The 25519-nt window shown below is 35.0% G+C and overlaps 2 protein-coding genes across 5 annotated transcripts in view; one reads left to right on the forward strand and one right to left on the reverse strand.

Moving 5' to 3' along the window:
• Positions 1 to 6399, reverse strand: part of kdrl (kinase insert domain receptor like) — a 48378-nt gene extending 41979 nt beyond the window's left edge. For both annotated transcript variants that reach the window (XM_051127361.1, XM_051127362.1), the window contains exon 1: positions 5935 to 6399. In XM_051127361.1, the coding sequence (XP_050983318.1) occupies positions 5935 to 6004 (70 nt within the window). In that variant the 5' untranslated portion in view covers positions 6005 to 6399. The remainder of the gene's footprint in view (positions 1 to 5934) is intronic.
• A 3013-nt stretch (positions 6400 to 9412) lies between these two features.
• On the forward strand, positions 9413 to 25166 carry tex11 (testis expressed 11). Of its 3 annotated transcripts, XM_051127579.1 has the most exons (29): positions 9413 to 9553; positions 9763 to 9878; positions 10053 to 10137; positions 10321 to 10400; positions 10550 to 10630; positions 11712 to 11831; positions 12022 to 12102; positions 12238 to 12323; positions 12586 to 12643; positions 13618 to 13713; positions 13821 to 13902; positions 13977 to 14055; positions 14152 to 14303; positions 14399 to 14484; positions 15241 to 15378; positions 15459 to 15561; positions 16026 to 16150; positions 17136 to 17221; positions 17343 to 17396; positions 17478 to 17518; positions 17598 to 17684; positions 17786 to 17856; positions 17983 to 18099; positions 20694 to 20766; positions 20883 to 21032; positions 21665 to 21773; positions 21885 to 22005; positions 24584 to 24751; positions 25064 to 25166. In XM_051127579.1, the coding sequence occupies exons 1-29, from the start codon at positions 9526 to 9528 to the stop codon at positions 25133 to 25135; spliced, it is 2745 nt and encodes a 914-aa protein (XP_050983536.1). In that variant the 5' UTR covers positions 9413 to 9525; the 3' UTR covers positions 25136 to 25166. The 3 variants fall into 3 exon arrangements, with proteins under 3 accessions (XP_050983536.1, XP_050983537.1, XP_050983538.1); XM_051127580.1 differs by lacking the exon at positions 11712 to 11831 and having other exon boundaries at positions 20658 to 20766; XM_051127581.1 differs by lacking the exons at positions 9413 to 9553; positions 10321 to 10400; positions 10550 to 10630; positions 11712 to 11831 and having other exon boundaries at positions 9849 to 9878; positions 20658 to 20766.
• Positions 25167 to 25519: the final 353 nt, after the last annotated feature.

Raw genomic sequence — 25519 nt, forward strand, 5'->3', positions numbered from 1 at the left:
GGGTTGTTATTTTCAGTGTGATTAGGCTACGTGCCTCTCGTGGGAACATATAAAAGACATGTCAGTGTCATAGGCTGTACTCCTTCTGGCCTTCTACAATCATGCAATCAGTCAATCATGGCATCCTAATTGATCAAAAGAGAGAAGGTTCATGTCCAGAAGAGCAGAGGAGACGGTGGAGATGATAGGTTTAAATGTTGAAAGGCTCTCTGAAATTATGTGTGGGTTTTTCATGGAAAGCTGACATCTGGAGAATTATAAATTACATCAGCACTGTGTTGTGAAACATTTTGACCAAAAACTGTTCAGCAAACATAATGTGTCATTGGTCCCTGGTGAATGTTAAAAAGCTGGAACTTATTAAGTCACATGATGATTGATTTTTTTTTTTTTTTTTTTACACAGATGTAATTCAATTTACTTGTGTACTGTCTACTGTAGAGAGGAAATCCTGCCACTTCCCAGTAAGCGTTGGTCATAATATGCGGAATTCCCTACTCTGTGGCTGGTACAAGACTGCCTGTGCTTCCCGTCCACCCATGTGATGCACAGTGCTGGTAAAGCGGTCTCTGAGGATGGGGCAGAGGGAATCTTTTTTGGGCTTACACAACAATAGAAATTTATTAATCATTTAACCTTGCCACAGCATCCATTGTGATTCCAAAGCTTTACAAGCAACGAAGGCTTCTTAATAAATAAAAATAACGTAAAACAATAGTAATCATGTCCATGGGCACAGAACCAAAACGTCAGGCAACTGTTGCACACGACCAATCGCACATTAATTTCTTTCCTGTCTTTTTTCGGAAGAAGACAAAGTACCCTTCTGGGACGTGTAAACCTTTATATATACTGGAATTTTGCAAGACAGAAATTTAATGTGAATATTTGTTTATATAAGCAGTCACACAATTGAAGTCAAAGCCCTTTCCAACAATGACTGTATGGTTTTGAGATCCAGGACAACTGAGGGACTCATATGCAACTATTACAGAAGGTTCAAACGCTCACTGATGCTGCCGAAGGAAACACAATGCATTAAGAGCCGGGGGGTGAAAACGTTTTGAATTTGAAGATCATGGTAAATTTAACTTATTTTGTCTTCTGGGAAACATGCAAGTATTTTCTGGAGCTGGGGGCAGTTTAATTGTTCAGGACAAAAAGGGACTCATGAACAACTATCACTAAACAAAACAAAACAAAACAAAAAAAAACAGCTGTGGATTATTCCAGTAACAACACAGTATTAAGAATCAAGCATATGTAAACTTTTGAATGGTGTCATTTTTATAAATGCAACTATTACTTTCTTTTGTAGGCTATATGCAAACATCTTTTGTGTGAAAAAAAACTTATTCAGGTCAGTATTAAATAAAAAATAACATGCATTTTGTATGATCCCTCATATTTTGGTAAATAATTAACATTTTGCAGATTCTGCAAGGTGTATGTAAACTTTTGATTTCAACTGTATAATGAGAGATACTGTGACCGTACATTTTCCCTCATTACATCATCTATATACTTTATATCATAAATCATGTAATATGTCTGGTAATATACAGTCAGCTGGTCATTATTGCTCAAATAAACCCAAACAAGGCGATCAGGTCTATACATTTTATGACTAAATATGGGTATTTACCAGATGCCTGAAATGACATATAGGTAATCAAAAGTATTTGACCATAAAACACACAAGTCACCAATTAAAATCAAGTATTCCTGTGAGCTATAAAATAACATATGTCTGTTTAAAAATATACAATTGGTTATTCTGCTTCAAAGTTTACAGATTTTACATAATCACAAACAGTATTTAAAGATGAACTATTACTGGTGAAGTCTGTCACACAAATAACAGTAAAACAAATTCACAAGATGTTCAAGGAGCTGATGGCAGACTGAAGGGTAAACTCTTAAACAAAACTAGAGACCACCTGCCAAAAAACTTGCTACTACACCTCCAACTGTGTTGCCTGCTTTCTCATTCATTGAAGTGTTCTCTTGTTGCAAGTCCCTCTTCTACAGCAACTGCTCCCTGCCAAGCCGCAAGGTTAAGACAACAGCAATGGAGAATGGATTTTTATTAGTTCCTGGATTGGTCTTTGGATGGTGGAGTCAAAACCCCAACACACATATACACAACTTGTATGAAAAATGAAATGAGATGGTAAATTAAAAAAAAACAAATGTTTGCTACACTGAGTGGTAATTTTGATCATATTTGACCAAACAATGGAATATTGTGAATCCTTGAAATAGTCTGGAGTAAGTGGATTTCAATCCCATAAGCTTCAACAATATGTTCTGGCGCTCAGGGGACTGTGCTATACTTCATGCCAGAAATTCTCCTTGAAATTGCAATATAACGCAACATGAACAGCGCATCAAATAGACTAACTAGTATATCAAAGAGAAAAGACAACTTGGAGGAAATAACCCATAACTAAAAACATGGTACATGAAAGTCTCCAAAGCACACTGCTTGAGGCTTTTTTGGCTGTCTGACTAAAGCCCTGTGCACTCTAATGATGATAACTATGACTATTAAGTTTTAATAGTCATTAAGTAAAATAATTTCTATGAGAATAGGGATGTCCATATCACATCTTTATCAATAATAATAATTGTTATTCTGTTGGTGTGGATACTGAAATATAGTAATTGCTATATATCTACAATGCTGACTGCAATTATAAAACTGCAAATGCATAGAAAGCAAACAAGCCAGAAATAATGAAAGAGGAAGAAAGACTGCTCACAGTCTATGCTCGCACGCCACCCTACCGCTGTGGGATGACTGGATGAGCTTCAATTGCACTTGGCTGACCCCTACCTACTGTATTCCTCCCAACATGCACTGCTGTTGAACGGCTGCTCAGAAGGAACATTACTGTTCTGTCTGAGCCTGGAACATAAAAAGTAATCCAGAAAAAAAAAAAAAAAAAAAAAACTCACATTATGCAAGTTTAACACAGGCACTAGTTTGTATAGTACATGTTTAAATAATTATTTTGCCACCCATATTAACAGTTTACTGTATTTACACTGCTTGAGTAAGTTCTGCATAGCAAGGTGCAAGTATAGTTTCAGTACTGAACTCTATTTTGACTATACAAAGTGAACTAAACATACAATCAACATACACTCTACTCCAAAATGTCTGTCAAGCTTGATGCACAAGCTCTTATCTGATTAATGATAATTTGAATTAAATGTGTTTCACCTTCCTTATGCAAGTAAAATGTAACAACTTTTAAATTTGCGATAGTTTTCGATGGCCGACTCCTGATAGCCATTTTAAAATTTATCTCCGTTATCAAAATATCAGGCAACATTTTATTCTCTGTATAGAGCCATATCTCCTTTATGCAGCCTAAATGCTTCCAGACTGAAAGCACAAAGTGAGCCTGCCAGTTATGCTCTGCTTATGTGCTGCTTATGCATGCAACATGAAACAGACCTAATTTGTCAAGCCAGTAATGAAATGTTGTACTACTGCAATGTTGTGATGTTAAAGGAGCAAGTACGAGTTGGCTAGCACGTATTCAGTGGGTGAGAAAGTAATGCAATGCAGAGGGTTCTCAGATGTGTAAAATTCCTGGAGTATTTTAACCTTTAAATGGTCCAGCAAAATTTGAAAACAGAGCCCTGGGCAATATCTGGATCATTTCAAGATGTCTTATATCTCTCTGCACGGCAGCATCATTGGATATTTCTCTTACTTAAAACAGACTTTATTCTTAATCCTTTTCATTCCTGTAAGTAACTTCTAACAGCTAATTCAAAATGTGTTTCACTTCTCCAAAGTCCAATTTGTAGATCTAGCACTGAGTCTGAACTAGTGGCTCTGACTCACTTCGTATTTCCTATGTACTGTAACAGTTTCAACTGAATTTTTAAAATCTGAAGAAATCACAAGATGGCAAGACACATCATAATTCACCAACAATTGGATAACATGACATGATGAAAAGTGGCAAACGGCTTATCTTCATGGCCTATTTTTGACTAATGGATTAACCATACATTCCTGACATATAAAATATAATGGCATGCTCTTCCGCTCTACCATTGTCTTGAGGTGGGGCGACTGACACACTTGGAGTAGAGGAGCAAGCAAGAAGTCTGGGGAAGGAATCTTTACTCAGGTAGCGTGTCACATTTCCGTGACCTCTAACGCCAGAACAATTCCAGGGTGCCTCCTGCCTCTCCATCCGCTTCCTTCATGTGTCTTTCCCACGCTCAGCGCGAGGACAGCGAAGGAAATCTACTCGGAGACCTTGTAGACAAAGCTTGAAGACCCAAAAAGTCATGGGGGGAGCAGTATTTCCTCTGTTTGGATCAGAGTAAGAGCTGCTGTTTGTTTGGACAGCAGGAGGAAGACCTGTATCTGTAGTGTACAACTGCTATGTCACAATGAACAATGGCATCCATCTTTTACTATCCATCTTGTTTATAAGGAGATGCAGCCAGAAGTCCAAGCAGCCAAGAGTCAACAATATACTTTCTCTTATAAACACATATTCAGAACAACACTGAAACTGGAGATGTGCCCATACTAGCTATTCACAATAAACTGTTTTGAATGTTATCAAAAACACACCTGATATTTCAAACACAATGTGTGTCACATAATGACTTGGAATAACCAACTAGTCCCCGACAATGGAGGAATGCAAGAGGCGCTCACTGCCCTACTGTTCTTCATCATTAGCTGTGGTGATTGGGGGGTCCCCGAAATGACTGGGGTCCCCAGAAAAATGAGCAAACGTCAGTAAAAGAATTTAAGCCCCAGCAGGGTTAGATCACCTCCTGCTTTCTAGTTGAGCGTTTCATTTAGTGCCAAAGTGCAGAGCGCTGATGACTGGGTCTCAAAACCCACTGAACTGCCTACTAAGACAAAATTTGGACCCCAAAATAAGTTCTTACAATGCATTTGGCCTAAAAGATCCCCAAAATGTTGCACCAAACAATCTATAGGCAGCTCATTCAGTTTTGAGAACGTAGCCAATGACATCAAAGTAGAAAAAAGTATTGTAATATTTCTATAAAATGAACATATATAAAATCAAATCTGTAAATTCAGTCCCTTCAGATAAGACGTTTAGTACAAAAAGGGCTTAAAAAAACATCATATTTGTTCCGATACATTTAATTTGACTTTAATTACTGAAGTAATTGAAGTATTTAATTGAGTAATTGAGACCTTCAAGTTAAAATAGACTATCGCAAATAGCTTTTGTTATATATTTTCCAAGAGGAAAATAGCTTAACATCAGAACTTTCAATAAATAAATGATAATTCAGTGGCATCAGATAAGTTATGTAATTTAATAACAGCACAACTCTCGTGTTTTCATCATCACATCCACATTTGTGACCCTGGACCACAAAAAAGTCTTAAGTAGCATGGGTATATTTCTAGCAATAGCCAAAAATACATTGTATGGGTCAAATTGTTTCTTTCATGCCTAAAATCATCTATATATTAAGCACAAATCATGTTCCATGAAGTTTCCTACCACAGATATATAAAAACTTAATTTTTCATTAGTAATATCCATTGCTAAGAAATTCATCTGGACAATTTTAAAGGTGATTTTCTCAATATTTTGATTTTTTGCATCCTCAGATTCCAGATTTTCAAATAGTTGTGTCTCGGTCAAATATTTTTCTATCCTTACAAACCACACATCAACGTAAAGATTATTTATTCAGTTTTCAGGTGATGTATAAATCTCAATTGAAAAAAAAATGATCCTTATGACTAGTTTTGTGGTCCTGGGTCACATTTGTTTTCATCCATTTACATACAGATCAGTTAATGCCCATAAAGTTAACAACTGAACTTAAAAGCGCATCTGTACAACAGCAGCCCATAGAAAGCTGCACTTTACGCGCAGTAAAATGACAAAAAGCGCAACTTACCACTTGAGAAGACGTTAAGAAGCAGCTGGACAGTGATGACGCCTTTGATTGAGGTTTGAACAGGACTCATTTCGCCCGTTAAAATACCGTTCCTAAGTATATTCCGTTCAGTCAGCTGTCACTTTGTATTTAGTTATGGCTATAATAGTCCAAGTAAGTTATTGTAAGTTCTCCTGGTGTATAGTTCCCGTTGATATGACAGAGATTGTTCTTTCACTGATGCCTCTGGAATGAAAACACCTCTCGTAGTCTGTCAGTGACTGTAAAGGTATCGGACGGTACTGCGCCTGCCCCGGTACGCGAACGGAGCAGCTCCAAACTACTCCCGAGGGCAGGTGCGACGTTTGCTCTTCCTTCGTACAACTAAGTGAATGAAATGTCAAAAACTAGACGGACTAACAATAATATAACGATGAAAAGAACTAATGCCAACCGACTGATAAACCACACACCACTGCCTTTGGCTTCTCTGCTGGGCTTTTCCTTCTCCAAGGCTTTATATGAGTGAAGCTGAGACGGAAGGACGCAACGTCACCATAGTAACCCTGCAGCTATACTCCTTAGTTCACTCCGTGCACTTTTCCTGCTTTGACCTACAGATATCGATTAAGATATTTTGTTTAGCAATAGTGAATGTTTGTGGTGTTTTTGTCTGATTAAATTAAAGATTTATGTAATCTCAGTGAAATATCCCACCTAAATGCCTCTATGAATGTAAAGAGGTTTTCACCAGTGTTTTAAACTAAAATCTTCCAAACCCAGCAGTCCCTAAATATCTAGGTGCAAAGGTAAACAGGCATTGTCTGATAACATATCAGTCAAAATACCTTGGAAAAACATTTACAGGGTTTATTTTTAACTTCTGCAACAGGATGTGTTGCTAATTTTATATCAGAGTAAATAATCATGGGGCTTCTTTTCACCTTCCAACACCCCATGGGATGCACCACCGACGGTTTGGCTTTTTGATACTACAAATGGGGACATGCTCCCCGCAACGTACGGCAGGCCATTGTCCATTCATGTCCTTCCATCTATATTATTTCAAATGCACAGGATGTTAAATCTGTTAAACAGAAATTAGAAGTTTAATGATGAGGTGAAAGGTTAGTGAGACATGAGGTTTTCTACACATTGATTGGAGGATAATGTAATTAATGTGATAATGTAAGAGCCAGTGATAACAGTTTACTGGGTTATTTACTTCTGTGATGCAAGAAACAGCAGCTAATGATGAGGATTTAGTCATTTCAACCAAATTTTGATTAAGTGGGATGACACTTATATAAATGATATAATTCATATTTTATTCTGCAATGTTTTGTGGAATAAAATATTTTAAATTATTTTTATTTTTTTTATTTAAAAATAGTTATGAAACTAGTTATTTTGTCCTATTTTTGATGAGGTGTGATTTTCATAAACCCTTTTTTTGCAATGTTTATATATATATGTATATATATATATATATATATATATATATATATATATAAATGGATTATTATACAATACAAATAATTAAAGAAACAAGCAGCTAATGTCAAGGATTTAGTCATTTCAGCTTAATTGTAGTGACATGTCACTTACATTTATATAAATTATATCAATCATATTTTATTCTGCAATGTTTTTGTGCAATAAAATATTTTATTTATTTATTTATTTAAAAAAAAAACTAGTTATAAAATAAGTTATTTTGTCCTATTTTTGATGAGGTGTGATTTTCATAAACCATTTTTTGGCAATGTTTTACATATATAAAAGTATTATTATACAATACAAAATTAAATAATTTAAAGAAACAAGCAGCTAATGTTAAGGATTTAGTCATTTCAACCTAATTTTGATGAAGTGGGATGTCACTTACATTTATATAAATGATATAATTCATATTTTATTCTGCAATGCTTTGTGGAATATATTTTATTATTTATTTATTTATTTTAAAAAACTAGTTATAAAACTAGTTATTTTGTCATATTTTTGATGAGGTGTGATTTTCATAAACCTTTTGAACCTGATGAAGTGAGATGTCACATATTTATATAAATCATATAACTCATATATTATTCCCTGTGTGGAACAAAATATATATATATATATTTAAATAGTTATGAAACTAACTATTTTGTCCTGTTTTTGATGAGGTTTTATTTTTTTTAAAAAAACTATTTTTTTGCAATGTTTTATATATATATATATAATGAATACTATACAAAACAAATTGAAATAACCATGTTATGATTATTTTTAATGTTTATGATTTCATGATAATTTCATAGTTATACAATAATCATGCTACACAATAATATTCGGCTTACTAACGACCTTTCATCCCAAAGTAGAACTGTGAGGTCAGGTATTTTTGAATCTGGCACAAATGTATAAATAGGCCTGTTTATTATTATTTTTATATTATTTATGTATCAGACTTTAGGAAATCTTGTGTGCATCTCTGACCATATGTCATAGGGATCATGTTTGTTTTTTCTTTCGCCTGTGCAATCAAGCCCTCTGAACTGATCACATTTCCCTCAGGCCAGCACGGTGGCTAGATAAGAGCCAGGCAGAAACAATTGCTGGAAGCCGAGCACCGAGAGGAGTGGGCTTTTAAGACATCTTATTTTTGAATGTAGTGCAGTGAACACAATAAGAGAGTCCACGAGCAATTCTATGTACGCAGCTTGAGCTCTTTCCTTCAGCTCAACAATGACCTCCCCTGTTAAAACAAAAACGCCAGTGTTATCAACACATACTTTCTTGGGGGTGAATGAGGTTCTAACTACCAGAAGGTGATGAATATTATGCTTAAACAATGCTATTATGCCATTATGCCCAAATCCTTCAACAGGATAGAGTTGACAATTCTGAATATACCACAGCTGTGAATGCTTGAACGCTAGAGTAGTTCTCCATTTAAAGTTTTTTGATTTATATCTGTCTTTTAGTTTCTATATTTTATATAATATTATTATTATTATTAATATTATTTTGCAAAGTCCAATTTTAATCTCACATGTTACTAAAAAGTAAGTGAAATAATTTTATTTTATAATTTATTTTATTGTTGTAGCAATGATAGGATTTGTTTTACCACGTCAATAAAGTTTCTTAAATCTGAATATGAAATATGTGAGGGAGCTGTGAATGACAGTAAATACGTAATCGAGTGTGAGACACCACCTTGTGGTCATACCGCGGTATTACATTCATACTGCAGCGCGTCCCAGACAGTGTTGCCAAGTTCGCGGTTTTCCCGCGTAATTGGGCTTCTTTAACACGGTTGCCACGGGTTGTTTTTATTGTCAGCGGGTTGAAGCGACACCAATAACGTTATATTTAGTCCCTGGAATGCGAGTGGATTTTACCCCCCTTCAAGGGACCCCCTCGAAATGCGATTGGGCTAGTTTTGAGTGGCACATGGGCGGGTTTTGTTGCGAAAACCTGGCAACTCTGGTCCCAGAGCGTTTTCTTGGCGGTTGACGGTCGCGAGGGGTCGTGTTTCTGTCACTGACACACAGAAAATACTGACAAAATATATTACATAATTTAAAATTACGTTATTCGACGTTTCGTCTTCTGTACCGTAATATGGAGCAGTTTGTTGTCGATGTAAAAAGTAAGAATCTATTTTGTGGCAATTGGAAGATATGTGGTAACGTTAGCTAGCTCGGACAGTGATTAGCTGTTACCCACATTTATAAAATAATTGATCTCTCATGGATACTATTAGTAATTTTAGTACTATCTGTTTTAATTATTTTAGCTTACCTTGTCATGAAGTGATTTAGCACAGTACTTGAAACTGCTTCGTGTTATCTTTCACAGACCTGTCAGAGAAACTTCTCCACAGAGAGACCAGTTCAGATTTGGATGAGGTGATTGAGACTCTCTTTAAAGCGATTTCAACTCTAGATGGAGCAGCAAAACTACAGGATTCACAGGTGTGCAATGCCTACCTCAGTTGAAATCTACGGAAGCCACAAGAGATCATGTGTTATTTTTTTCTGTCTTATGTGGCGAAGCCTTTTTCTCGTACTTCATTTTATTTTAAATAGTGACACAAAGCTTAGTAGAAGTGTGGTTTAAACTTTAATAAGTATTTCAATATTTTGTAGATGGAGGAAATCGCCATACAGCTGTGGAACTGGGCTGTGACCAAACGTGGTGGCTCAACTATTACAGAAGAGCAGAAGGCCAAAGGTTTTCTGTCTGTCTGTTATTGTATCTCTCTATTAATGTATCTGCCAATCCATCTGTTTTCTGTCATATAGTTTTTTTTTCCTGTACCAACAAAAGAAAGTTTAAAAGTCTAACTCCAGATGTTTGCACAGATGTCAAGTATTTAATAAACTACAAATTTGTTTAACTCCCTGCACATTTTAGTGCGTCATGTGGCATGCAGACTGTTGTACTTATGCGGGCCTGAGAACCCATCAGAGAATATTGTTCGCAAGCAGATACTGGTTAGTTAAATCTATTTTTGCTCAATATTTCCAGCAGCTTAGCACCTATTAAGCTTGTCCCACAGTAGATTTGTTCATTTTTATAATTTGTTTCTGGCTTATTTTAATACTGTATATATAAGTTAACTGTAACTAAATGTCTTCCTCAGATGGCAAGTAAAACAGGAAGAACATGGCTTGATTGTAAACAACCCAAAGCTGCTGCTGATTTTTTGAGCCTTGCTGTCAATGTATGTACAGTATGGATGCAATCACAATTTTATATATATATATATATATATATATATATATATATATATATATATTTGCATGTACACTACCAGTCAAAAGTTTTTGAACAGTAAGATTTGTAATGTTTTTTTAAGAAGTCTCTTCTGCTCACCAAGCCTGCATTTGTGTGATCCAAAGTACAGTAAAGCAGTAAAATTTTGGAATATTTTCACTGTTTATAATAAGTGTTTTCGATTTGAATATATTTAAAATGTAATTTATTTCTGTGATCAAAGCTAAAGTTTCAGCATCATTACTCCAGTCTACAGTGTCACATGATCCTTTAGAAATCATTCTAATATGCTGATTTGTTGTTAAAAAAAATTATTGTTATTATAATTTTTTTATTATTATCATTATCAATATTTAAAACTGTTGAGCACATTTTTATAGGGTTCTTTGATAAATAGAAAGATAGAAAGATCAGCATTTATCTGAAATAAAAGGCTTGTAACATTATACATTATTCCATTCAAAAGCTTATTTTTAGAAAGAAATTATAAAATGTAATACTTTTATTTAGCAAGGATGCTTTGAACTGATCAACAGTGATGATTAAGACATTTATAATGTTACCGAAGATTTCTTTTTCAGATAAATGCCGTTCTTGTAAACTTTATATTCATCAAAGAAACCTGAAAAAAATTGACTCAGCTTTTTTCAACATAATAATAATAATAAATGTTTTTTGAGAAGTAGATCAGAATATTAAAGTGATTTCTGAAGGATCGTGTGACTGGAGTAATGATGCTAAAAATTCAGCTTTGAAATCACAGGAATAAATTACATTTTTAAATACATTCAAATAAAAATCTGTGCTGTACTTTGGATCAAATAAATGCAGGCTTGGTTAGTAGAAAAGACTTATTTTAAAAACTTCTTTAAAAATCTTATTGTTCAAACACTTTTGACTGGTTGTGTTTGTAAAAATAAAAAAAAAAAAATCATATGCAGCCAGTGGATATTGGAACATTGAAAAAACCTATGATTATTATTCTCATTAGTAGCAGTTTTGAGAATTAAAATATGCTACTTTCACAGAGCCTGGAGACTCTTTACAGCAAACTCACTTCCAATGGAGATTGCGCAGCAGATATTAACACACCAAAGGGAGACATAGAGAAAGACTTGCTGCGGGTTTTGTCATATCAAGCTGAATCTGTGAGCAGAGATTTCTTAGCATGTCCATTGACTAGGAAGCTTAAAATTAATGTCTAAATACTCTAAAACCACTAGATCAAATGTGCATATTCAAATGCAAATAAGAATTATTTGAGAGAGTTAGCAGATTACTGCAATGTTTTTACAGTTTACACAAAATTACACAAACTATTTTTTGTTGTCTCAATAGGCAGTTTCTCAAGGGCAACATCAAGAGGCAGTTTCATGCATACAGCGATGTAAAGAAATGCTTCTTCGTCTTCCTAAAGAGGTGAACAAACTGTTGCTGTCGGCGTGTCAAGTGATGTCATTGTCATTGTTTTTTTAATCTGATTTGAGAGAGAGGTTTAGAAAATTCAAACTATAAAAAGGAAATGAAAACTCTCTTTTGTGAAATTTCCTTTAGACTGGTTATCTCTCTCTCCTCTGTTACAACTTTGGGACCGAAACTTACAGCCGGGGAAAGCATGAAGAGAGCACATTTTGGCTAAGGTAGTGATCTCTGTAATAAACATTATTGTTCAAAAGCTTGGGGTCAGAAAAAAGTCTCTTATGCTCAACAAGCCTGCATTTACTTAATCAAAAATACAGTAACCAGTAATACTGTAAAATATTATTACAATTGAAAGTAATTGTTTTGTATTTTAGTGTGTTTTAAAATTTCGTTAACTTTTGTAATACTACAATATAATTGGTAATGCTATAATTGAGTATTTACACTATTCCTTGCATATATTCTTGTTCTGCATTTCAGCCAAAGTTATGATATAGGCAAGATGAACGTGAAGTACTCACCAGGATCAGAGATGCAAGTAAGAAATATTATTAGAAATTGAAATTTACAGCTAGTAAGGTGCTCACCAAGCCTGCATTTATTTCATCCAAAGTACAGCAAAAAATATTTTTACTATTTAAAATAACTGTTTTCTATTTGAATATATTTTAAAATGTAATTTATTCCTGTGATTTCAAAGCTGAATTTTTAGCATCATTACTCCAGTGACATGATCCTTCAAAAATCATTCTAATATTCTGATTTGCTGCTCAAAAAACATTTATTATTATTATTATTATTATTATTATTATTATTATTATGTTGAAAACTCCAGAGTGTAATTTTTTAGGTTTCTTTGATGAACATAAAGAAGAAAATATCTTTTGTAACATTATAAATGTCTTTAGCATGACCAATTTAACAAAAGCTTTTTTTTTTTAAATAAATGCTGATCCTGATCTTTGGATCTTTTCTATTCATCAAAGAATCCTGCAAAAAATGTACTCAACTGTTTTAAATATTGATGATAATAATAATAATAATAATAATAATGTTTCTTGAAAAGCAAATCAGCATGTTAGAATGATTTCTGAAGGATTATGTGACACTGAAGACTGGAGTAATGATGCTGAAAATGTAGCTTTGATCACAGGAATAAGTTACATTTTAAAATATATTCAAATAGAAAACAGGTATTTTAAATAGTAAAAAAATATTTAACTGTTTTTGCTGTACTTTGGATCAAATAAATGCAGGGTTGGTGAGCAGAAGAGACTTATTTAAAAAACATTAAAAATGTTACTGTTCAAAAACTTGTGACTGGTAGCACATATAATCAGCATAATGAATATAGTGAAAAAGCAACTGAACTTATTCACGAACAATCACATTTAATATCATGAAGTCCAAATCCTACAACTTTCTGTGTATTTCCATATTTAAAATGAAATCAGATTTTCGTTGTGTTCACATACTTTTTTGCATTTGTAATCTTACCTGTCATTCCTTCAGGCCAAAGTTTTGAGACTTCTTGCAAAAGTTTATTTGGAGTGGGACTGTCAGAAGTACCTGGAGAAAGCTCTTCATGCTGTGAGCTTGGCTAATAAGGTAAAGCATTCCCAGTGCAAAAATCTTGTCAAAGCAGACCATCACATTTGGCTCCAGCACACACACCATGCTGTTTTTACATTTGGCCATTTCATTTTTCTTTTTAGGAGCATATGCAGTTGTCAGGCCTCTATCTGAAGATCAGTATCCTAGTTAAAAGCCACAGCCCAGATGATGCAGTAAAATCCGGTGAGCCTGGTATCTCTGCTTATTTTAGTTTTGGATAGTATGTCCCATCTAAACATGTTCCTTTCCCACATCAGGGCTGTCAGAGCTACTAAACAGTGAGGTTCCTCTGGAAGTGTGTTTGAACATAGTAAAACTGCTTGTGGAAGAGAACAGGTATGATCTCTCATCTCTAAACAGGCACGAAAAATCATCTTGAAATCTGTTGAAAGGCCAGGCGTAACAGAAACACTGACATGTTGTTTTTTTCAGGGAGGCTCTGGCTTTTGACTTCCTGAAGAGGGTGTGTCAGCACTTTGAGTCATCTCCTGACCTGGGCTCTGCTCTGCTCATGCATATAGAGCTGCTGCTGCAGCGGGACAAAGAGCTGCTGGCCAAGCAGAAGATTGAGGATGCTATCACGGGTAATTTTTATTCAATGTTAGTAACCAAGAATGTGTTTAATGCCATAGAATGAAACAATTCTTACTGAATTGTGTGTTCAATTATTGTTTTCTAGGACATTACACTGGAAAACAACTAGCACCTCAGACTCTATCATCTCTTCACCTTCTTCTGTGGGACAGAGCTTCCAAAAACTTTGAAGTACTACATCAGTTTTATATGTTTAAAATATACACACACCCTCTCCACGCATAGCAGTTTATCTGGTTTTGAAACCGTAAAAATGCAATAAATACTGTGGATTGAATATTATTTCATTTGCAAATATTAGTATTATTAGCTCCATCCACTACCTCAAAATTTGGGGGTCAGTAAGGTTTTTTAATGTTTTTAAAAGACGTCTCTTATTTTAATCAAGGCTGCATTTGTTTGATCAAAAAACAGTTAAACCACTGATATTGTGAAATAAGATTGCAGTTTAAAATAACTGTATTTTTATATATTTTTAAATATTACTCTAGTCTTTAGTGTCTCACAATCCTTCAGAAATCGTTCTAATATGTTGATTTGCTGCTCAAAAACATTTATAATCAAAGTTAAAAACTGTTTTGCTGCTTAATATGTTTGTGGAAGCCGTGATACATTTTCTCCCCTCAGGATTCCTTGATAGAAAGGTAAAAAAAGTGTTTATTTGAAATAGAAATATTTTGCAATAATATAAATGTCTTTGCTGTCACTTTTGGTCAAGTTAATGCATCCTTGCTGAATAAAAATACACATTTCTTTGAAAAGAAATATAATACTTCACCCAAAATAGTGTGTAAAGAAAGAGATTTCCCCCACAATCAGTATAGAAAATGTATGATATTGTGTGGGTATGTTTTTCCACAATGAATCAAGTAGAGCTTGTTAGTTTGAGTTCAGGGAGACAGCTGTCATGTGTGTTGTCTTGTACAGGCCAAGAACTATTCTGAAGCTCTGCAGTGGTATAACTACTCACTGAGCTTCTACAGAGCAGGTGAGTTGGATCAGAACCTCGCTAAACTGCAAAGAAACCGAGCCTCCTGTTTCCTGCACCTGCAACAACTAGAAAAAGTAATTCATTACATTGACACAAGTTTTCATAAATACATGTTTGTTGTGAAAGTTGCCACATTGTTAAATTCTTGTTGAAGGCCAAAGAGGCTATAGAAGCGGCAGCAAGGGTTGATCCAACAAACATTTTCACACAGTTCAATATCTACAAGATCGCTGTACTGGAGAACAATGCAGAGAAAGGTAATGGAAAGGATGTAAAGTCACAAAAGTGCCTTACTGCAGAATAGCCTTGGAAAGTAAAGTTTTTGAGGAAGACATTCCAGGATTTTGCACCATATAATGGTACCGACCCAGTGTTTATAAAGTGAACATGCAAAGAAAGTGAAACAAACTTTACAAAAAAAGGTAAAACTGATGTCGGACGTTTTTTGCCCTACCCTACATTATTGAAACGAAAACGTGTGACCTTTCCAACGTTATTACGTAATGCGTGAAGACACATGAAGACATGCGTGAGGTGCATGACGAGCATTTGTGGTTAAAAAGTACAAAAAAAGACAAAAGGATTTAAAAATCCTACCAACCCCACACTTTGGAACAGTAATGTCACAAATAGAAATCAGCACCAGAAATCATTGTAAAATTATTTGAAAACACAGTAGATAAAAACTAATGTGAATATCTGTCTTTAATGTGTTAATAAGCTGCCGTGGCTCTGAGAGAGATTGGCGCTCTGGCTCAAAATCCTGTCACCAGTGAGGAAAGACTGCTAGTAACTGAGAACGCTGCCGCAAACCTCCTCAGCCTGGCCGCACAGATTGCCCTCGAGGTTAGCCACATTATACCAGATACTTGTGACTTCTCTCTTACCATTTATCCTGTATATTTCAACACAATAAAGGTAAGAGCAGTCACCCACTGCTCTTTTAGTTTGGTTAAAGGAGTAGTTTACTTCCAGAATTTACAGATAATAACTCACCCTGTTGTCTTCCAAGATGTTCATGTATTTCTTTCTTCAGTCGTAAAAGAAATTATGTTTTCTGAGGAAAACATTTCAGGATTCTTCTACATAATGGACTTTTATGGTGCCCTCAAGTTTAAAAATGCAAAATGCAGTTTAAATGCAGCTTCAAGGGGCTCTAAACGATCCCAGCTGAGGAATAAGGGTCTTATCTAACAAAACGGTTTATACAGTTTATATACTTTTTAACCTCAAATGCGCGTCTTGTCAAGGTCTGCCTGAACTGTTTTTTCCAGTTCAAGACAGTTCTCATCTCATTTTCTCCTCCTACTTCAAAATCATGCAGAAGAACCCACCCAGTGTTTATAAAATGAACATGCAATGAAGGTCAAATGCCCTTTACAAAAAAAAGTAAAACAGTGATGTAGGACGATTTTGAAGTTGGAGGAGAAAATGAGATGGGAGTTTTTCAACATACCCTAACTGTATTGATGCGGAAAAAAAGAAGTTCACGCAGACCCAGACAAGATGAGCGTTTGAGCTTAAGAAGTATAAAATAACCTATTGTTTTGCCCTTCTTCCTCAACTGGGATTGTTTAGAGTTCTTTGAAGCTGCAAATTGCATTTTGGAAGTTCAAACTCAGGGGCACCATAGGAGTCCATTATATGGAGAGGAATCCTTAAATGTTTTCCTCAGAAAACATAATATCTTTACTACTGATAAAAGAAAGACATGAACATCTTGGATGACAATGGGGTGAGTACATTATCTGTAAATTTTTGTTCTGGAAGTGAACTATTTCTTTATTATGTCACGTAACTGAAAGATTTCAGCAGTGATTTTTCACCACAGCATGAGCAGCAGGAAACAGCCATCAAAGCCTTAGAGAGTCTGTGTGAACACTCACAAGATGTTGCTCAAATCCTCACTGCCTTGAGGTCAGTCACACATTTGCTTTGACCTTTGACCCTGAGCTTCAGCCCATAATGCTTATATCAGGAGCACAACTATCAAATATCTCTACTAGAGAAACATTGTTTCCCTATCTGTCTTTTTTAGGTGTTTAGTACGACTTGTTCTTTCAGCAATGGAAAACACCAGTAAGGAAAACAGGTTAGTAGATCAGTAGTGCACAATTCTAACACATTCAGCAAAAGCTGCATCTCTATTTCTCACAATCTGCTGTTGTAACAGAAATGCCGACTTGGATGTCCTCTTGTCTTACCTGAAAACAGGTACATTTAACCATCATCTTTCAATACGATCAGTCATGTTTTTCCACACTGATTTACTGTGTGAACACTGAATTTACAGCTCTTCAGAAATTATCACAAACCAGCCATATTCATGGCCACGGAGCACAGCAGCATTCAGAAGACGCCAACTGGTTCAGGAGAATTGGTGCTTTATTCCTAAACCTCAAGCTTTTTGAGACATTAACCTATTTTTGGTTATGTTTGATTGATGTGTATGTGTTGTGATGAGGTTGTCTTTTTTGTCAGCGTGGAACTCAGCCCTGCAGTGTGAACACAGTCATGTGAGGATGAGGGATTTCTTTCTTCTCTCCTTCCAGGTAAGTTCAAGCACAGTTCCTCTTAGTAGCTGTAGGCTAGTTCATAATCACTTTTACGCAAATCCTCATGCTGATGCTGTAGCTGTAGTTAAGTGTAGTTAACGTAAGTTCTCTCTGGCTGGGCAGCTGTCACAGCTGTGCACACCAGACCGAGGTGTGTTGATGGGGCAAAAGACGTGTCTGCTGATGGCTGCTGCTGCGTCTCTGGAGATCTGCAGGAGCTCTGATCACACTGAGCAACAGGTGGATCACTTACTCGTTTTTAGCAGTTCATCATTTCCACCTGATTAAACAATAACCAGTAGGCAAGAGGCGTTTGCTTGCTTTTTAAAGACACGGTGGAGCCTGAAGTATGAAACTTGACACTGTAAAAATTCTAAATATGAGCTGAATTTGTATGTTTAAATGCATGATGATATCAAGGGATTTCTAAGTGAAATTCATTTTTGCTTTCTTAAAGGGTTAGTTCACCCAAAAATGAAAATTCTGTCATTAATTACTCACCCTCATGTTCCAAACATGTGAAACCTTCGTTCATCTTCGGGAACACAAATGAGGATATTTTTAATAAAATGCTTCATAAAATTAAATTTGGACCACTGATGTGACATTTCATTCTAATAGGGTCAGAAAGCTCTTAGATTTTATTAAAAATATCTTAATTTGTGTTCTGAAGATAAATAAATGTCTAACAGGTTTGGAACAGCATGAGGATGAGCAATTAATGACAGAATGTTCATTTTTGGGTGAACTATCCCCAGTGACTAGTGGGCTTCAGTAATTTTCTCAACAGTCCAATGCCTCCTATTGTCCACAACACTATTTAAAGGCCAAACACTCCTAGTTTCTGTAAATGAAATTTCAGGATTTTAGAAGTTGAACAAGAGATAGTTCACCCAAAAATAAATGAACACAAAAGAAGATATTTTGAAGAATGTTGATAACCATACTATGGAAGTCAGTGGCTACCAGCAGCTGTTTGGTTACCAACATTCTTCAAAACATCTTCTTTGTGTTCAGTAGAAAAAAGGGAAACTCATACAGGTTTAGATGTCAGGTCAGGGTGAGTAAATGATGATAAAATGTTAATTTTAGGGTGAACGGTCCCTTTAAAGGTTCCCACTCTTTTCAACCAATGATTTTCCCAGTCGTCCTCAGTAAAAAAGAAAAAAAAATCATCATAAAAATGCCAGTAGTGTTTTAATAATTTAATAAATGTATATGACTTTTCCATTTGGCAACATCATATGTCCAGGTTTACTGTTATAAACTGTTTTTGAGGCGGTGAATTAAATTAAGAAATATCATACTTTTTGGTTAATTTAGCTTATTTTAATGCTTGTATATTGTGGCCCCATTAGTTTGTCTAGGCCCTCTAGTGGGCTCTGACCCCCTGACTAAGAACCACTTTTCTGGGGGTTGCAAAATTATAATATTATTTTTATGCATATGTAATATTTACCACAGTAATTTAACAGTAAGATTTTTTATGTTTTTTTTTTAAGTCTCTTCTGCTCACCAAGCCTGCATTTATTTGATCTACAGTACAGCAAAAAGAGTGAACAAAAACATTTTTACTATTTAAAATAACTGTTTTCTATTTGAATATACACTGCCATTCAAAAGTTTGGGGTCAGTAAGACTTGTAATAGTCTTTAAAGTAGTCTCTTATGCTCATCAAGGCTGCATTTATTTGATTAAAAATATAGAAAAAAACACTAATATTGCAAAATGTTTTTACAATATAAAATAATGTTTTTTATTTTAACATACTTTAAAATAGAATTTATTCCTGTGATGAAAAGCTGAATTTTTATCAGCTGTTACTCCAGTCTTAAGTGTCACATGATCCTTCAGAAATCATTCTAATATGCGGATTTATTATTAGAATGATCAATGTTGGATAATATCAACAGTTGTGCTGCCAAATATTTTTTGGAACCTGTAATTTTTTTTTTTCAGGATTCTTTCATGAATAACAAGTTTAAAAAGTACAGTGTTTATTCAAAATATAAATATTTTATAACAATGTAAATTATTTATTATTAACTTTTAATAAACGTTTAATTATTAACTTAATACATCCTTGGTGAATAAAAGTATTAATTTCTTAAAAAAAAAAAAAAAAAAAAAGAAACAATAAAAATGTACTGACCCCAAACTTTTGAACAGTAGTGTATTTTAAAATATAATGTATTCCTGTGATTTCAAAGCTGAATTTTTAGCATCATTACTCCAGTCACATGATCCTTCAGAAATCATTCTAATATTCTGATTTGCTGCTCAAAAAAAAAAAAACATTTACTATTATTATTATGTTTTTTTCAGGTTTCTTTGATGAATAGAAAGTTTAGAACAACAGCATTTATGATGCTGAAAATTTTGCTTTGATCACAAAATATATTTAAATAGAAAACGGTTATATTAAATAGTAAAAATATTTCATAATTGTACTTTTTCTGTATTTTGGATCAAATAAAGGCAGGCTTGGTGAGCGAAAGAAATGCCTTTAGAAAACATTAAAAACTGTACTGTCCAAAAACTTTTGACTGGTAATGTACATTTATTATTTGTAATTCTAACAACAAATAAAATTGCTCCTGATTATTTTAAAATATATTGACAGCCCTTCATTTTGTTAAAGAAAACAAGCAGAAGTACAAAAGCAAATATCAAAGCCCACGTAGGGGGTTTTCCAGTATTATTTTTGACAATAGGAGACCTTGGAGTTGGAAAGTTTTGAGAAACACGCTCCACATGTTCTCTAATCTCAGTTTTTCCTTGTTACCTTAACTAAGCAGCAGAGGGCGCAGTGCTTTATCTCATCTGTGTTTCAGACTGAGCTCCTGACCCAGACTCTAGAGCACATCCAGCTCTGTAAAGAGATCTGTACAACCATCAAAGCATCAGGTGTCACCTACTATTTTTATCTTTTACAAACGATGGATTTGAAATACAGATTCTACCTGTTTGTCCAGAATGACAAGGATTGTAAACATCTTTATGCCACATTCTTTCCTCATCAGGCACTTCCTCCAAAGACAAAACCGACACGTTATTGCTGCTGTATGAGTTTGAAGTCCGGGCCAAATTAAATGATCCAAAGCTTGAATCGGTGTTCGAATCAGTTTTGGAACTAGATCACATGGAGACCAAACTGCTGGAAATAATGGCAGGTCAGCTTCTAAAACAATAACACCCCATTTTAAAGATGGGCATATTTAAAGAATTTATGGATGATGAAATTCTGACTGAATGTGTGAATATACACTACCATTTAAAAGTTTGGGGTCAAGATTATTTGATTTTATTTATTTATTTATTTATTTTTGAAAGAACAGAATATTTTTATTCAGCAAGGCTGTGTTAAATTAATAAAAAACATTGCCAGCAAGGACTTTTAATGTTACAAAAGATTTTTATTACCAGTAAATGCTGTTATTTTGACCAAAATATATTACAGTTTCAATAAAAATATTAAGAACCATGACTATTTTCAACATTGATTGTAATGATTTTTGAGCACTAAATCAGCATATTAGAATGATTTCTAAAGGATCATGTGACACTAAAGACAAGTAATGCTGAAAATTCAGCTTTGCCATCACAAATAAATTGCATTTTAATATATATTTAAATAAAAAAAAAAATTCTGCACTTTAAAATATTTGTACTTACTTTTCATCAAATAAATGCATTCATGGTGAGCATAAAATATTTAAAAAAATCTTACTGACCCCAAACTTTGAAATGGTAGTGTGTAAAATGTCATTATAATCTCTGATGCTCCTGTACTTTGTATCTACAGTCCTGGCGATGGAACCACCAGCCCATTTCCCTGTTCTCTGCAAGAAAGCACTGAGGATCGCCTTGTCTCTGCACAGGAAACAGCCACAGGTCGACTTCACGCGCTGCAGGTCAGACTAGTCTTGCATTCGTTACACAGTAATGATACCACACTGCTAGATAACAAAAAACAGGGAACGGTTCCTCATATGACACACACCTTATATATGTGTGTGTCACAGCAACTGTTTACACAGCCTGATTCAGCTGACCCTGCCGAGCGGCGTGTCCGAGGTGCAGCCCTGCGTGTTGGAGGAAGTGTGGGGCTACTATGAGGAAGCTCTTTCCATCATAGCAACCGCAGTGAGTTGGTTAGGGTGACTCAGCAGCCGTCACACACGACCCGCTGCAGCTCAGCCCCGCAATTATCCCCATCTTTGAAAGAATCTCCTGTTTCTGTCAATGGGCTTTTAGTTATGCCTCACTTAGCAGATGCTCCATTCACCAGCTTCTTCCTGCCAATTTGGATGCTAATTTGAAAATCTCGCCCGCATCCTTTATCTCGAACTAGCGTTGCAGAAAACTTGCATAAGCATCAGGGTGCTATTCTAAATTCGTGACCTTCATGATACCAATGATACACTCTAAGAATGCTGGGTTATTTTTTTACCCAAATGCTGGGTTCAACCTGCAGGGTCATTTTATTGGGTTATTTTTAATGTTTTTTTACCCAGGTGCTGGGTAGTTTTTTTTTGTATCAACAACGTTTGTACACTTGAATTTGACTTACTGAAATTTAAGGCCTGGAAAACCATTAAAAATAGCAATATTCCTGAAGAGGTACTTGAAAAATGCTTGCATTTTTGAAAAACAATGTATCTATGTCATTTTGTCAATAAGCACATATCTTTTTACGCAAAATTCATGCAATTCAGAAAACATACCTTTTTCGCGTATTTCAGTTCATTTCAGAAGACAACCGAGCTAAGCAAGTTGTAGTACTGACAGTGTCGTGTAAACATGGCTGAAGATGCGAAAAGAGGAACAGATGAGTCAAATCATTTGAGTCATGTACACTGGAACCGTTCCGATTGATTCAAACTCATGACCTTTTTTTTCATTTCAAGTGATTCACTAGCAAAAACCAGATCAAATTAAAAGAGCAATTCATTTTTGACTTTCGACATCGCTTGTGATGATTTTAAAAAGCACGTAGTAATGGGTGAAACAGCTTTTTGAAACTCCGAGTCAGTTAAACCATTGCGTCGCATAATGATTCACTATTACGAAGCGCTCCAATCGGATTGCGTATCACGAATCGTTTGTTTCAGATCGGGACTTCAAATTGCGTATCGCGAATCATTTGATTCAGGTCGGGGATTCCGGGTGCGAATCGCAAATTATTTGATTTAGATCAGAACGGATTCGTCAATCATTTAGCGAGGATTCAGGGCGTGGATTCCAAATCATTTGATTTAGATCGGAACTTTGTAGTGGGTTCAGATTGGGATTCGGTGCGGGTTCGTGAATCATTTGATTCAGATTGGAATTCAGAGCGTATTTTTTTTTAGATTTTCTTTAATCAAACCATGACAATATAGTTATAAAAACAAAAAAAAAGGAAAGACAGTATACACAAATACAAATCCTTTAAGAAAAATAACAGTGGTTTTACTATAGCAAAAGTGGAGTATACTCTGTAATACTTTTAGTAGTAATACTTAGCATGTGTTTAACTTTATTTTTGTTATTTTTATTTATCCATTTTTTTTTTTTAGAAATTGAAATGGAAGACATTGTTAAAAGTAAGATCTCTGATTGAAGTCCTTGAACAATCAAAATAGTGCTTGAAAAGTCTTTAAAGACTTAAAATTTCATTTTTTTCTACTCAGCCGAGGTTCATAGTTCCGTTTGAAAAAAGATTACAGAGAATGGTTGAATACACTTAAATTAAAATGCTAATTTTAAGTGTTACATTTCTTATTTCTAAAATGATTGTTCAACAAGTTTACAGTATGTAATATGGAGGGTTTGCACTTGCGTCACGGTTTGATCAGTTACAAAATCACAGCAATATTGATGATACTCGGATGTAAGCAACAGCATGGATTGCAGTTAATGTGCTACTGAATATGTTATTCTGCTAATTTATGCTGTCTAAACTGCGGGAAAAAATGCGTAGAAGCTGCTAAATCATGTAGAGAAGGACTTAGTAAGCGGAAAAGGATGCAATAGTTTGACAAACTAAAGTTAATAGGTGGTAAAGATACATAGAAGCAGTAGTAATTCAAATATTAGCCTAATATTTCACCTACCTGACCAGAAATGATAAGAACAAACACAAACGTTGGCAAGATTCTTGCCCCGGAAATCCTGGTTGAGTTTGACCAACCACAAACGCATTCTTCTTGCACTCTTCTTGATTTGTTATAATTTTGTTAGTCTACAGTACTGACCGATTAGTACAGCCCAAAACATGACAACAATTGATCATTTTCAGTAGCAATAACCAGCAAAATATGCAAGTTTGGTTCAGTTCAGTGCCGCCTATTTGGCCAACTGATGACACATCGTAAAAACACTATTGTAAATTATGCTAAATAAATTCAGTTAGTCTTATATTTTTTTCAGTGAGTGTTCTTGCTTAATAAAAAATGTTAATCTTTTGATTATTGCGGTTGTCTCTATAATTCTGTGTGATTTTTAATTTTCAGCCAATTTTAAGCCAGCAATATAAACATTTTTAAACAATAGTTGACTTAGAATAAAACAACCCAGCATGTTGGGTAAAAACATTTAAAATCCAGCATGTGTTCTGTCCAATATTTACCCAGCGCCGGGTTGCCAAATAACCCAAGTTGGGTTGTTTATAACCTAGCATTTTTAGAGTGTATAAAAAATTAAGCTTAAACATCTGATCCATTCCTCCTTTCTCACATAGCCCGAGGACTTTCCAGAACTGGAGATCCTGTGGCTGCTAACCCGAGCATGGAATATGGGAATCCAGCTCTACAGCCTAGCCCACTATCCCGAGGCCGAGAGGTGGTGCGGGTTGGGAATGAGCTTCCTGAAGCACCTGGGCTCCCTGCAGGACAGCTATCAGACTCAGGTAACGCTCCACAGCTGTTTGAGCGCCGGATTTCATTTTCATGTTTCACATTCTCCCCGCCTGAAGTCAGGTGCGCAAGCTGCTTTTTCTGTCACCTCAGTAGGAGGTTTAATTAGAGCAGCGGGGTAAGTTACAGCTATGTGGGTAGGTAGTTAAAGCAACATAGTAGTTTAAATGTGTCATTTGGCAAGAATCAATTCAGCATCCTGAGTTCCAAGAATTCATAATATTCGTTAAAAACATTTTGTTCATGTTGTTTGCTGAAAGAAAACGTGGCAAGGTGTGAATAAAATACATGAAATGTCTTCGCAGATGGTGGGTCTGTACAGTGAGGTGTTGGACAGGCTGGATAAAGCAAAGAAGAATCTCATTATTGAGGAATGAATGATGGCGGCGGCTTCAGTCGCAGATGGAGATCTCAGGTTTGACGGCACGTGTTTAATATGTAGCGTGAATTGCTGTCCATGTATTTGAGAAGGGTTATGAAATGGCTCAAAAAATAGAACTACTTGTATTCATTTAAAATGAAATATTTTTTGGCAGTATTATTTTATTACCTGTCATCCGGTTATCGGTTAAGAGCGTTTGTCGGATAGACTAGTTCAAAACATCTGCATTGCGATACAAAACAAATAAAAATGCATGCATTGAAATCGTAACAGAGTCACATAGTTTATTTCCAAACAAATAAACTCTTGTCCAGTCCAAAAAAAGAAAAAAACTAAACAAAAACAAAATAATAATAATAATAATAATATTCGGTAGGAC

The sequence above is a fragment of the Labeo rohita genome, chromosome 14, assembly GCF_022985175.1.
Source record: "Labeo rohita strain BAU-BD-2019 chromosome 14, IGBB_LRoh.1.0, whole genome shotgun sequence".
Taxonomy (NCBI): Eukaryota; Metazoa; Chordata; class Actinopteri; order Cypriniformes; family Cyprinidae; genus Labeo; species Labeo rohita.